The sequence below is a fragment of the Manacus candei genome, unplaced genomic scaffold (assembly GCF_025592945.1).
Source record: "Manacus candei isolate 608988 ecotype Guabito, Panama unplaced genomic scaffold, ASM2559294v1 h1tg000048l, whole genome shotgun sequence".
NCBI lineage: Eukaryota > Metazoa > Chordata > Aves > Passeriformes > Pipridae > Manacus > Manacus candei.
In genome coordinates, this window is record NW_026138096.1 from 4,100,575 (window position 1) to 4,112,822 (window position 12,248).

The 12,248-nt window shown below is 43.5% G+C and overlaps 1 protein-coding gene across 1 annotated transcript in view; it reads left to right on the forward strand.

The window, feature by feature from the left end:
- The first annotated feature begins 223 nt into the window (after positions 1-223).
- Positions 224-12,248, forward strand: part of TBC1D14 (TBC1 domain family member 14) — a 74,300-nt gene continuing 62,275 nt past the window's right edge. The window contains exons 1-2 of the mRNA XM_051798347.1: positions 224-394; positions 5,774-6,509. Coding sequence (XP_051654307.1) covers positions 352-394; positions 5,774-6,509 — 779 coding nt within the window. The 5' untranslated portion in view covers positions 224-351. The remainder of the gene's footprint in view (positions 395-5,773; positions 6,510-12,248) is intronic.

Sequence of the window (12,248 nt, forward strand, 5' to 3'; positions counted from 1 at the left end):
CCCCTCCGCGCAGGCGTTCCCTCCCCCGGCGGGCGGTGCTTCCCCCGCCGTGCCGGGCAGGGGGAGCGGCGGCGGGGCGGGAGGAGCCCGAGCCGCGGGGGCTGGAGCGTCCCCGGAGCAGCCCGGCACCTGTCCCGCAGCCAGGTGTGCGCCGCTCCCGCCGCGGGGGCGGTCGCCATGGGAGGCCCCGCGCCGGGCCGAGGGGGCGCCCGGCGAGCGGCGGCTGCTCCGCCTCAGCCGCGCTGAGCCCGGCGCTGCTCCGCGGGGACCGGAGGGCAGCGACATGGACCGCCCGCCGCAGCCGCCGGCCGCCTCCTAGTCCCGCAGCGGCGGCTGCGGGGCGGTCCGGGCATGGCCCAGCGGGAGGAGAACGGCGGAGGGCAGCGCTACCCCGGTGAGGCGATCGGGCTGCGCGGGGCTCTGCGTGCGCGGGCGGCGGCTCAGCCCGGCTGGGGCCGGGGGTGTCGGTGGCACCTGTTGGTGCGAGGGCAGAGCCCGGGGGGCGAGCGGGGCGGGCGGGGGCAGCCCCGGCTGCGAGGGGCTCGGCGGGGCTGGGACTTGGGCGGCTACCTTGCCCAGCCGCGGCCAAGAGGAGCAAAAGTTAAGAGGAGCAGGAAAGCTGAGCCTTCGGAGTCTTCACCGAGTGGGTTACAGACCGCAGAGGGAGGTGAGCGCTGCTTCCTCAAGGCTTTGGTCGTGGGGTGGTTGTTTTTTTTTGTTTTTGTTTCAGTTTCTTTGGGTTGTTTTGTAAGCGAAGGCCGCCAGCTCGGGAACCTTCGCAGTGCGAGTCAGGCTGAACCCGTGAGAAGGAAGAAACTTTCATCTCCCTGCCTCTCTTCTAGTTGAAGTCTCCCAGGCGATTCCCACAGTCAAACAAAACTACAGATCACAGGAGCCAAAGTTCTCCTGACGCTGCTGATAATTTAATGTGGTCTCAGAGTTTTCAGTAATAATGGTGCGGGGAGGAAAAGCCTGTAAACTGCTTCAGGAGCGGAGGCTTTAGAAAAACACTGTGGCTCGTTTGTATTGCCGGCCTGACGTAGCAAATCAGTGGAAAAGCAGTGAAGGGTTTACTTATGATCGCTCTCCGAGCACTCCGCTCAGAAGCCAGATTTGTAAAGCTCAGGCTTCGCGGAAGAGCATCAGCTGAGAATTAGATAAAGGCCACCTAAGGAAAAAAAAATCTCAATGTGTTTCTTTTCTTTTTGCCCTTAAAGTTTCAGCAGTGCTTACATATGTAGCCTTAATCGCTCTATCTCGCACCTTGTTGAAAGTCAGACTTTTCTAGCTTCAGGAGTTCGTCACTCTTGGCAATGCCGTGACTGTTAGAACGTGAACACAAACAATGTGAACCAAGAAATATTTAATAAACAAAACTGGGTTTGATGGCCCTGTGCACCGAGGTCATCTGCAGCTGCATTTTGATAGCATTTTGTTGCTTGGTACATGCAACAAAAATATTGTTAAATGCATGGAGAATATAAACCTTTGATTTAACAAAAAAAATATTTTCCCTTTAAGAAGGAAAAAAAGTTGCAGCTATGTAATTGAAGAAATTCCTCGTTCTTAAAAACTTTTTTGCTGGCAGAGATAACTGTTGAAGAGACAAGGTGTGTGATAAAAATGGTAATGTTAACTCTTTGAGAACTGAGCAGTTTATATGAATCATTTCTCTTCCCATTCCTATGAGGCAAGAAGATACAAAGCCTATTTTGCAGATATTTGTCTCACTCTTGTTGGTTGCCTAAATTGCATTGCAGCTCACAGCGAACTTGGAAGAATGGGGCTTGAGTTGGCATCTTTCTAGTTTTGTTTTACTCTAATGATTGGCATTGCTGTTAACTTTCTTTAAATATTATATCAACATGGGTTAAAAGCCATTTTATTGTAGATCTTAGAATTATAATCAAATATGACTTGTTCCCTCTGTTTGATTGAGCAATTTGCAGAGCCAAGATCTGTTTTAAAGCTTCTGGTTATTGTCAGAACATGCCTTCTTGCATGCTGTGATCAGAATTTGGGGAATGTAAGGCTGTATGGACAGCCGCACTGAGACGGATCAAAACTCCACCTGTCAGAGGGAAGAATTTACCTGGGGGAGGGAGGGCCTGCAAGCAGGACTAATGTATGTTGATGTTTCCATGAAGTTCTGACACTTGCAGTTCAACGAATTAATGAATTTCTTTTCGTTTAGGAATCGTCAGTGATTTTTTTCTTCCTGAGCTTACACATAAACATTTGAGTGTTCTGTGGCTAGGATTTATGCAGTTCAGCTGCCCCTTATGTCACGATGTTAATTTTAAACCTGGCTACAAAACTGTCTTTATCAGGTGCCCCTTAGCACTTACGTTGGAAGTGTTAATGAGCAAATAATCTCTACCTGCCCTCTCATTGCAACGTGTGACCTTGCCTGTATTTCCCTAACTCCCTTTCCCCTGTTTTCTCGCTTGTGGAATATTCACTTTTACAAGATCATGGTGTTAAGACTTTACAAATATCAATTTTATTTAGATTAATATATATTGAAATAAACCATGGGGATTATGAATGTTGTGCAGACAAAATTGCTTATTATTTCTCAATAGTCTACTATACTAATATTTTAATAATGCTGTGTTTATTCAGATGATAATGCTACAATATTGTTACATTAATAACTTCTTTCCATAAATCATTTATCATTGGAGCACGTGACAGAATATTTGACATCAATTGTCAGATTTTGCACTTACCAGTGAGGCAGCTAAAACAAAGAGTATAAATAGCACTTCGCTACATCCTTAAAAACAATCCTACAACAACCTAAAGCAAAATGAATCAAGGAGTTCTCATGTATGTTCTTGACAGCTGATTGCATCTCAAGTTTTCATTTAAAGCCCTTGATGGGTACACTTCAAAGCTTCCCACAGTTTCGCTGAACTGTGTAAAACCTTGGTAGCTTGATGTTGCATAATTTGCTCCAGCAAGCTGTAGCTGTTGCACACTTCTGCTGGTTTGCTGGTTCCCTGTTTAAAGGATCTCTTCCCGTTAAATTTATTGCTTGAAAAAATACCAATCCAGGTTAAAATACCTTCAGTACCTGGCATGAAAATTTATTTTCACTTCTTTTTGAACTCTCTTGTTTGCAGGATTGTTTGGCCTCTTGAGTTGCTGTAGTTACTGCCTCTGCCAAGGCTGCTTGAATGCTTACCATTTGTAAGCTTGGTCGACAAGAGCCATGCAATTAAACTGAGGACTGGCTGCTACTTGGGAAAATCATTGAGCAGAAGTGAAGGCAGTCAGGGGAGGAATTCATTATGGGAACATGCTTGTGCTGTTTACCCAAACATCTTCAAAGCTGGTCCTGACTGATTACATTTCTGTCCTTTGTTTTCTGGACTGCGTTTTTTAGGTGCATTTATATGTGTACATTCTTATAAATAAAGCACCTACACTCTTGGTTATGTTGTTCCATAGTGTGTGTGTACATATACTTTGAGTAATGTTGGGGCTGGGTGGGCTGTGGATTTGAAGAGCAATAAAGTGTGTATGAAGGGATAAGGTGAGCACAAGGAAGAGAAAACAGTCAGACTTGCATTAGAAGAACAAGTGAATCCAAGCAAGAGGTCTGAAAGCAGGAGATCCAAGTATATGCAACAGTAATTTAACTTGTGCTCCCTTTTATATCTTATGTGTACACTTCAACTATCACAGTTGATTTCTTGAGTATAGTTTTTTGCCTGTATTCAAGGATTGCTGTTTAGGGTTGTTTGGTTTTTTGCTGGCCCTTGCAATTTTAGTTTAGTGAACAGGGAGTTCATAATGTACCCGGTTGGTGTGCTAGCTATCTCAAGACATCACTTTAAATTGCAGGGGATGTAAACTTTTCAAACCATGGTAATGTGGGAAAAAAAAAAAGTTGCTATAGCAACTCTTTAAGTAAAGTGTACATCTTCACAAGCTTTTTAGTCAAAACAATACATTTGAAACCGTGCTTATGCAGAGGATTAGGCAATTTATGTGTTGATTGATTTGTATGGGTAGCATATAGTTGGCTGCTACAAAGTTCTGGAAAAGTCTAAAAGAGGAAATACCCAGGATTATTTCTCCTTGACTTTTCTCTGTGCTTAGGAGAGGATTGAACTGGAGTGCCATATCAGCTAGCAAATAGCATTTAGGTAGGAAGTTCAAGATTTAGTATAGCATATGAAGTTCAGTTGGATTCATGAACATCCCACATGACTGAAAATTTGTGGAAAAAGATGTTTTGGTTTGGACTAGTTAAATATGTTTGAAGTGTGTTTTCTCTCACCTCCTGCCTGTAAGTATCACAATACCAAAGTGTATTGATGAGCTCAGATCCAAGAACGGACTGTGTGTCAAACCCTGATGTTTGGCAGGGTTTAGGTGACATTAACCAGTGGTTTAGAACTGCTGTAAAATACCAATTTTCACAAATTGGGTTTTGTTTTGGGGGATATGCGTACTTGTTTTTTAAAAGCAGGATATGGGGAGGACCTCTTGGAGAACAACTGTCACCTTTAGTAGCACCTCTAGTGCTACACTAGAGAGAGAATAGGAGACCAGAAGCAGGAGATGAGGCTTCAGGAACTAGAGAAAAATCTGTCTAGAAAGCAATGTGTTGGCAAGATGGAAGGAGTGTTCTTCAATCCTTCACACTCAGCCCAGAGTGTTTCAGAGTGAAGAAACTGGAGCAATATGTGCATATTTGTTCTGCCAACTGCTGCAGAGTAATTACATCGCAAACTTCAGCAGAGCTGTAGGTAGTTTAACTATTCATATAGGAAGAGAAGATGTATGCAATGTCACTCTAATAATCATGTAGTGTTTCAAGGTTCTGTAGTAGTTCTGGAAGCCAGGGCAGCAGTCCTGATGGGGTTCCAGGTTTATGGAAGGCCGCAGTTGCTCACAAGGATGGTGCATCCAACCTGTAGCTCCTATTGACAGCCCTCACTTGAGGGTTACTCAGATTTGCAGTGGATTCGGATTAACTGACCTACTGGCAGCCCCCAGGGAGACACTGTGAATGGGTATTGCACAGATGAAGGACTGCAGTCCCTGACTGCAGTAATTACAATGTACTTGCAAGTGTCAATGTTACTGTACATGCACTGATGAAGTGCATCATGTGTGTTGTCAAAACATTAACTGTGTGGATAGCTTTGTAGCTGTTCAGATTTCGCATCTCTTACTTAATGCAAAACTGATACATTATGCATTCTATTTTGGTGACAAATTTATTATCAGTTATTTGATTTCCAGAAGAATGCTGATAAATTCTGTTTAAATGAACACTTCAGAATTTGGTCTAAGTGTATGTAAACAAGTTTTGTAGACCCCTGGAATCAGTGAATGTGCATTTATGACTGTATAGAAGTAAATTTCAAATATTTGTCTCAGTATTATAATGGAATATTAAAATACTGCAGGTTTTATAGTGTGTCATTTTGCTTTCAGGAGATGTATAAGAAGCAAACACTGGCACACAAACTGCTTATGAAAAGCTTTTCGTGCTTGACATTTTCTAGAAGCCTAATTTAAGTTACCATTGTCCGGTTGTTCAAGCAGGGGGAAGGGATAGTAATCATGTGCAAGAGAAAAACAATTTTTAATTGAAAGCCTAAATTAGGACAGGATTGAGTGTATTAAAAAAAAAAAAAGAAACAGACAAAAGAAGCAACCAAAAAAACCCCACTGAACAAACCCAAACAGTCAAGAACAAACCACAACCTTCCTGCAAATAATCACTTATGTTTTCTTTCTTTTTAACCAGGTACTAGTTGGGCCAAGACAACTGATGCAAATTTGTCCAACTCCTTAAATGGTTTGACCTTCATGGGAATTCTGGATGCAAGAGTGGGCAGTGGTGTCCAGGGCCTTCCAAACTTGAACTCCGGGACCCCGAGAGATCTCTCATTGCCTCAGTTTGGGCCTGACCAGCTGTCCAGTGCTTTAGAAGATTGTCATAGCCTTAAATCAGTGGATTCTGGTATTCCAACTCTAGAAATAGGAAATCCAGAGCCTGTTCACTGCAGTGTGTTAAATGTGAAGAGAAAGCAGTCAGAACCTGAAATTGTGCCTGACAGGGCGTTTCAGAGCGCGTGCACACTGCCACCGTATGTGCCTCCACCTTCTCTGGCTGCTGAGCATGACCATGCTGTGCGAAAATCCTCCACTTTCCCAAGGACTGGGTATGACTCTGTCAAACTTTATAGTCCAACCTCAAAAACTCTGAATCGAAGCGATGATGTCTCTGTTTGTAGTGTGTCTAGTCTTAGCACGGAACTGTCAACGACTTTATCGGTTAGCAATGAAGACATTTTGGACTTTGTGGTCACAAGCAGTTCAAGTGCAATTGTGAATCTTGAGACTGATGAGGCACACTTCTCGGACGTTACCCTGAATTCCACTAAAGAGACCAATGACCAGAGCCAGCAGGAGTGTTGTCCGGAGGCAGACGTGGATAGTAAACGGAAAATATTGGGACCTTTTACGAACTTCTTTGCCAGGTAATGCTTCTGTGAAATATGGTTGTAGTTTAACAGTGAGATTACATAAGATCATAGGAGAATGGTCTTGGGTGATATTTTACTTTTAAAGATATAATAGCTTGCTATTTTAATTTAGATTGGTATTAACAACATGTTTTTTGTGTTACGAGTAAGTAGGCAGATACTGCTAGGGACTAAGGCTCTGCATCCTATCTTTATGTTTTATGGAAGCATCTTAAATCTTGGAAGATTCCTTCTGCATTACAAGAAAAGAAGTTCTGAACGAGGTCTTTTTTCCTCTGGGCAGTGGCTTCTCCAGTAATATCTTTTGTGGTTTTGGCCAAGGTCCTTAATCTGATGGCACATAAATAGATAAATACAGGTAGGATCCATACACGTATTAAAGAGCTTTGACATCTGAGGATTTGTAAGCGGTTTAGCAGTGATGGAATATTTTATTGATCATTCTAAGTGTATGAAGCTTAAAATACAAATACTTGCCAAACACTTGTGTGACCGCTGTGATCTTTCCAAATCTTAGCTACAGTTTTTTTAATACCTTTTTCCTTCATTTATGTATGGCATGAAATCATCTGACATTGCGTCACTCGCTTGTTGAAATGACAGCACTGGCCACTCAAAGCAGTTACATGACCCCTTCTAAACGTGACCCTTGTGTAAACGATAAGGTGTTCTAAATGCAGATGCCCAGGGGAATGTGGAAAAGGACTGTCTGCTTTGGGGGGTTTGGTTGTTTGCTGGTAAGTTTGGGGTTTTGTTTTGTTTATGTAAGGCCTTCATAATGTCTATTATTTTTAGGATATGATGTCTGAAGTATGATATATTTTAGAGAAACCATTGTAGAAATAAACTTTAGGCATCAGGCAGAGTTGGCTGCATCTAACCTGTTTTGCACATGGGATTGCTTCAGCTAATCTCTTTTTCCTCATATTTGTGTTTGTGGGTTTTTTTGCGTGAGACAAATAGGCTAATATGAATAGGCTGATAAAATACGTAGAGAATTGGCAAACATGGTTCCTTGAAAGGCTGCCTTATTTGCAAAGCTTAAGAGAAGCAGTTTCTTTAGACCTATTAAACTGGCTGAAACCTTTGTTGATTTTTATTCTTGGGTTGAAGTACTGTGCAGCAGAACTCCAGTCATCAGTCATGTTTCAGGTGCTGAAGCTTTTGTGGACCCTTGTCTGTTCGTTGCCATGGAACCAGACTTAATTCTGAAGCAGGAGGCTTCCCAGCACTTCAAAGCATGAACTTTTGTTACCCATTCTAGTAGCACAACTGCTAACTCAAACAAATGCTGTCCTTCAGCCTGGAGGGAGCACAGTGGAACGGGCTATTTAGACCTTGCTCAGAGTGGGATGTTTAACCACTTCTCAACTTTTCTCATCCAACAAAGTAAAGCCATCTGTCCAAATCCTGCTCTAGTGTAGTCTGTAGTGGTTTTATCAGTGTTACAGGAACTGTGATACTCACTAGACTGAGCTTTTTAACCTGAATCTTTTCGGCTACCTTGAATGCCAGGAAATAAAGGCTGTCATGAGTGCCTTTTAAATGGAGAACAGATAATCCTGGTCACTGGGTGATGTCATCATGATAATATGAAGATTAAGTTCAAACTAGGTGATCAGCTTTGAAGTTCCAGGTGCTCCCTCTGTAACCTGACCTTGAATATCCTCCCCTTTACTATCCACCTTCTGCTCTGTTTTGAAAACAAGAGTTGCTCACTTTTTGTCTGTGCTTGCACACCACACCTCCATATTTTGTGCATCTGTTCTCTTATGCCATGTGACCTGGTGGTGAGGTTCAGAGGTATTGAACAAGCAGAGAGCTTTTGAGGTCCTTCTGTGCCACAGGGACTACTACTATTTGTGTTTATGCTGTCAGCATTGTTAAGGTTCAAAACATACTGTAGCTAGTTTTTGTTGGTTTGTATAATCTGCTATCCACGAGGTTGAAATAGCTTCCTCTAGTGATCCCATGTACTCCCTGTTCCCTGGAGTTCCTATGGGCCCCTTGGATTCCAAGGACTTCAGTGAGTACTGAAGTAAATGAACCTGGGTCTTGCACTGTTTTGTTTGAAAGTAGCTGCTTTCTAGAGGCCTCCCTGCCCAGCTCACCCCTGCGCTGTGCACCAGGGTTTGTGTGCACTGTGACGTGAGGAGGAGGCATTTTGAGTGGTATTGTTGAAGACCAGCTTGCTGAGAGGAAGCTTCTTAAAGCAGTTTGTTAGAAGTGCTGCAGTGGTAGGTATAAACCAAGTCCTAGAGAGGTGTGTGTTCTTAGCATTGCACTCTCTGCCGAAAGGACTTTCAGCTGAGATTCACACTCTTGCAGGTTAAGTGCATAAATCTTCACTTTGGAGAACCAGGGGTGAACTGTAACAGGAGAACTTTGGCTTTGGTGAATGGCTGCCACACATGTACAATGTGGAAGAACAAGCACCTGAGTGGTTTGTACACAGCCTTTCTACCTTCCAGGAACCTGATGGTCATGGGGTAAGGCTGCAGTGCAGGAACTCAGCCTTAATCTGCAGGTTTAGCTCTTGGAGGGCTTCTCTGATTTGATTTGAACCACTGAGAGCAAAGATGAGTCAGCTTAAGTTTTTGCACAAGTTGCTGACATTTGGTAAAATTTCTTCTTGAAATGGTACCTGTGCTTGTATTGAACCTCATCTGGCATCTGAGAATGCGTTTGTTTGTTCGAACTTATCCGGAGCAAACTCAGTCTTGATGTGTCAGTTAAGATTTGTGGCTACCTGTAGAGATAATGCTGACAGTAATTAGATGCCTCCAGTGCTTGGTTACGTGTGCCTAAGCTACTTACATAATCAATTAAGGGTAAATCTTCTGTAGTATCAAGAAAATGCTTAGAGAAGTACTTGCTTCGGAATGTAAAATTATTTCTTAGCACTCTGTAGATTTGTTTTTCCTTGCATGTGTGCATGTGCACTGTGCATGAGGTTGTGTGTTACATATCAATTTTGGAATATCTGTGGTGTTTTATGAAGTGTTGGTTTGAGGCTGTGTTTGCAAACTGAGTTGTAGAAGAAATCAGTCCTGACACCTTCAAGATCACTCGTGAATGGGGTGCTCCTGTCCTACCTTCTTGAGCACTGTGGTGAAGAAAGCTTCCTGGGCTGCTCCTCTGGCTCAGTTGCTGTCTCTTCAGCAGTTCGAGGCTCTGAAAGGTCTGGTTCTTTCCTCTGTCTGTTTGATCCTCCTGCATCTGGGTGTGGCGGGAATATCAAAAGTGAGAAAAAGAGGCCACTTTCTTGCTTGCTTGTGCATAGCTTTCCTCTTGGAAGAGCTTAAGGCATCACAGGTACAGTGCTCTCATTAGGCTCCAGGTTAGCACATGTAAATGGATTATTGCTTCTGAAAAGCAGTTGTAACGCTGACTGTTGACAAAGAAACCTGACATGGTTGTTTTCAAGTGTCACTTGTAACATCTTTCAAAGCCCAGAGGTCTTTCACATAAAGCATCAGTTGGAGTTAATTTCCTTCATTTGAATATATGCAGGAACTTGGCTTGAAAAATAGTGTGAGGAAATAATTGGCTGGGAGTCTAAAGAGTCACTGACTTGTCTGCCCCTTTGCCCTGCTGACCCAGAGCAGTGTGGGTTAATGAGTTTTACCTTTGGACTTCGCTTCTGTACAGTACTGCTGAAACTTTTTAAATGCGCGGGTTTTAAACAGCTCTGCTGAATTAGGACCATTGCAGAAGTTGTACCCCTCATTTATCATTTTCATTTATTGGTTTGGAGGCTGAGGATAAGCATTTTTATGATTACACACAGAGTGATCATAAAAAGGACTAGGACTATGTTCAGTTAAATAATAAGCCATGCAATTCCCTTCGTTTCACTGGATTACAGGAATCCTAAGTCTTTACTTAGTGCACTGCCATGGATATTGTCTATTTTTCCAGGAATCTGGATCATCTTTCTTTTCAGGCTGCTCCTAGAATTTTTTCGATCCAAATGTTCTAAATAGGGGGATCTTAGGAAACTTTTACAGAGAATAGGGACAACACATTTAATAAAGGGCTTTAAGAAGAACATTACCTTTTACTGTTTGCAAAGAATCTCTGTATTTCTGAGAGAAAGCATCTGAAGCAGGATTGGCATCCTATACCATACATAGAAGCACATACCTAGTCCAGGCTATGACCTTACTTGTAATCTAATAAGAAAAAGGGCTTAAGTTTCAAAATAGTAGCTGCTGGTTTCAGCATTAAGTCTTAAATCATGTGAATCTGATATGTTTATATCACACAAACACACACATGTTTTGAGATCACTGGTCACATGTAATTTGGAGTTCTGATCTTAGGGAATTAGGTCCATTAATGGCATAGATAAATCACCTGTGTTAATGAATAGGACCCTTTCATAATGCTGTTTGTTGCTTTTAATGAGAGGACAGCTTATTGTGTACTTCTCTAGTTTTGGTGTTAAAAGGAAGGCAGAATGTGAAGGAGCATTGTACTGTTGATTTCTCACTTTTCATGTCTCCAAAAATGGGAATTCACTGACCACAGAAGGGAAGAAAAAGGATGAAAATAATTGTGATTGAGTAATCTGAGATATTAGATATGATGATGTCTCCTCTTTCATGCCTTTCTGTTAAATGAGGCCTCTTAGAGTATTGGCTGTTCAGGAGGAGACAGGCTGAGAACAGGAATGAAGTGTGTAGGAGGAGGGACAGAAAGAGCTGGATGCACTGTGGGGGAGGATATGAGTACACTGCTTTTAACCACAAATGAACAAAAACTAGCTGAGCTGCAGGTGGAGTTGTCCAGAAGCAAGGAGGAAGGGCTCCAGAAACCCAGCCTCTGATGGAGGGAACCCACATGGACACCCAGCACAGGCTGCTTTGCCCTGTGGCAGGGCTGGGCTCTCCAGTGCTGTAGTTGTCTGATCCCCTGGGATTCACTGGCCTGTCGGAGGCAAGAGAGGAATTTGGTGCCAGGTTTGTCTCTCCCTGCTGCTGTATCTTTGTGCATTTTTAGCTGATTGTTGTCAATAATGGGCATCTGAAAGAGCTGGAAAGAGAAGAATCACAGAATGTACTGATTTGGAAGGGACCCATGAGGATCATCAAGTCCAGCTCTTAGCCCTGCACAGGACCATCTCCAAGAGTCACACCATGTGCCTGAGAATATCATCCAAATGCTTCTTGAACTCTGTCAGGCTTGATGTTGTGACACTTCCCTGGGGAGCCTGTTCCAGTGCCCAGCCACCCTCTGGGTAAAGAACCTTTTTCTAATATCCAACCTAAACCTCCCCTGACACAAATTCAGGTCATTCCTCGGGTCTTGCCACTGGTCACCACAGTGCCTGCCCCACCTTTTCCCCTCACAAGGAAGTTTTAACTGCAATGTCTCCCCTCAGTCTCCTCTTCTCCAGGCTGAACAGACCAAGTGCCTTCTGCTGCCCCTCGTATGGCTTCCCCACAAGACTCTTCACCATCCTCATTGCCCCCTCCTTCGGACACTCTCTAATGGCTTAATATCTTTCTTATTTTGTGGTGCCCAAAGCTGCCATAATATTCAAGGTGAGGCCACCCCAGTGCAGAGCAGAGTGGGACAATCCCCTCCCTCGACTGGCTGGCGATGCTTTGCCTGATGCCCCCCAGCACACAGTTGGCCCTCCTGGCTACCAGGGCACTGCTGACTCATTCACCTTGCCATTGGACAGGACTCCCAGGTCCCTTTCCCGACACTGCTTTCCAGCATCTC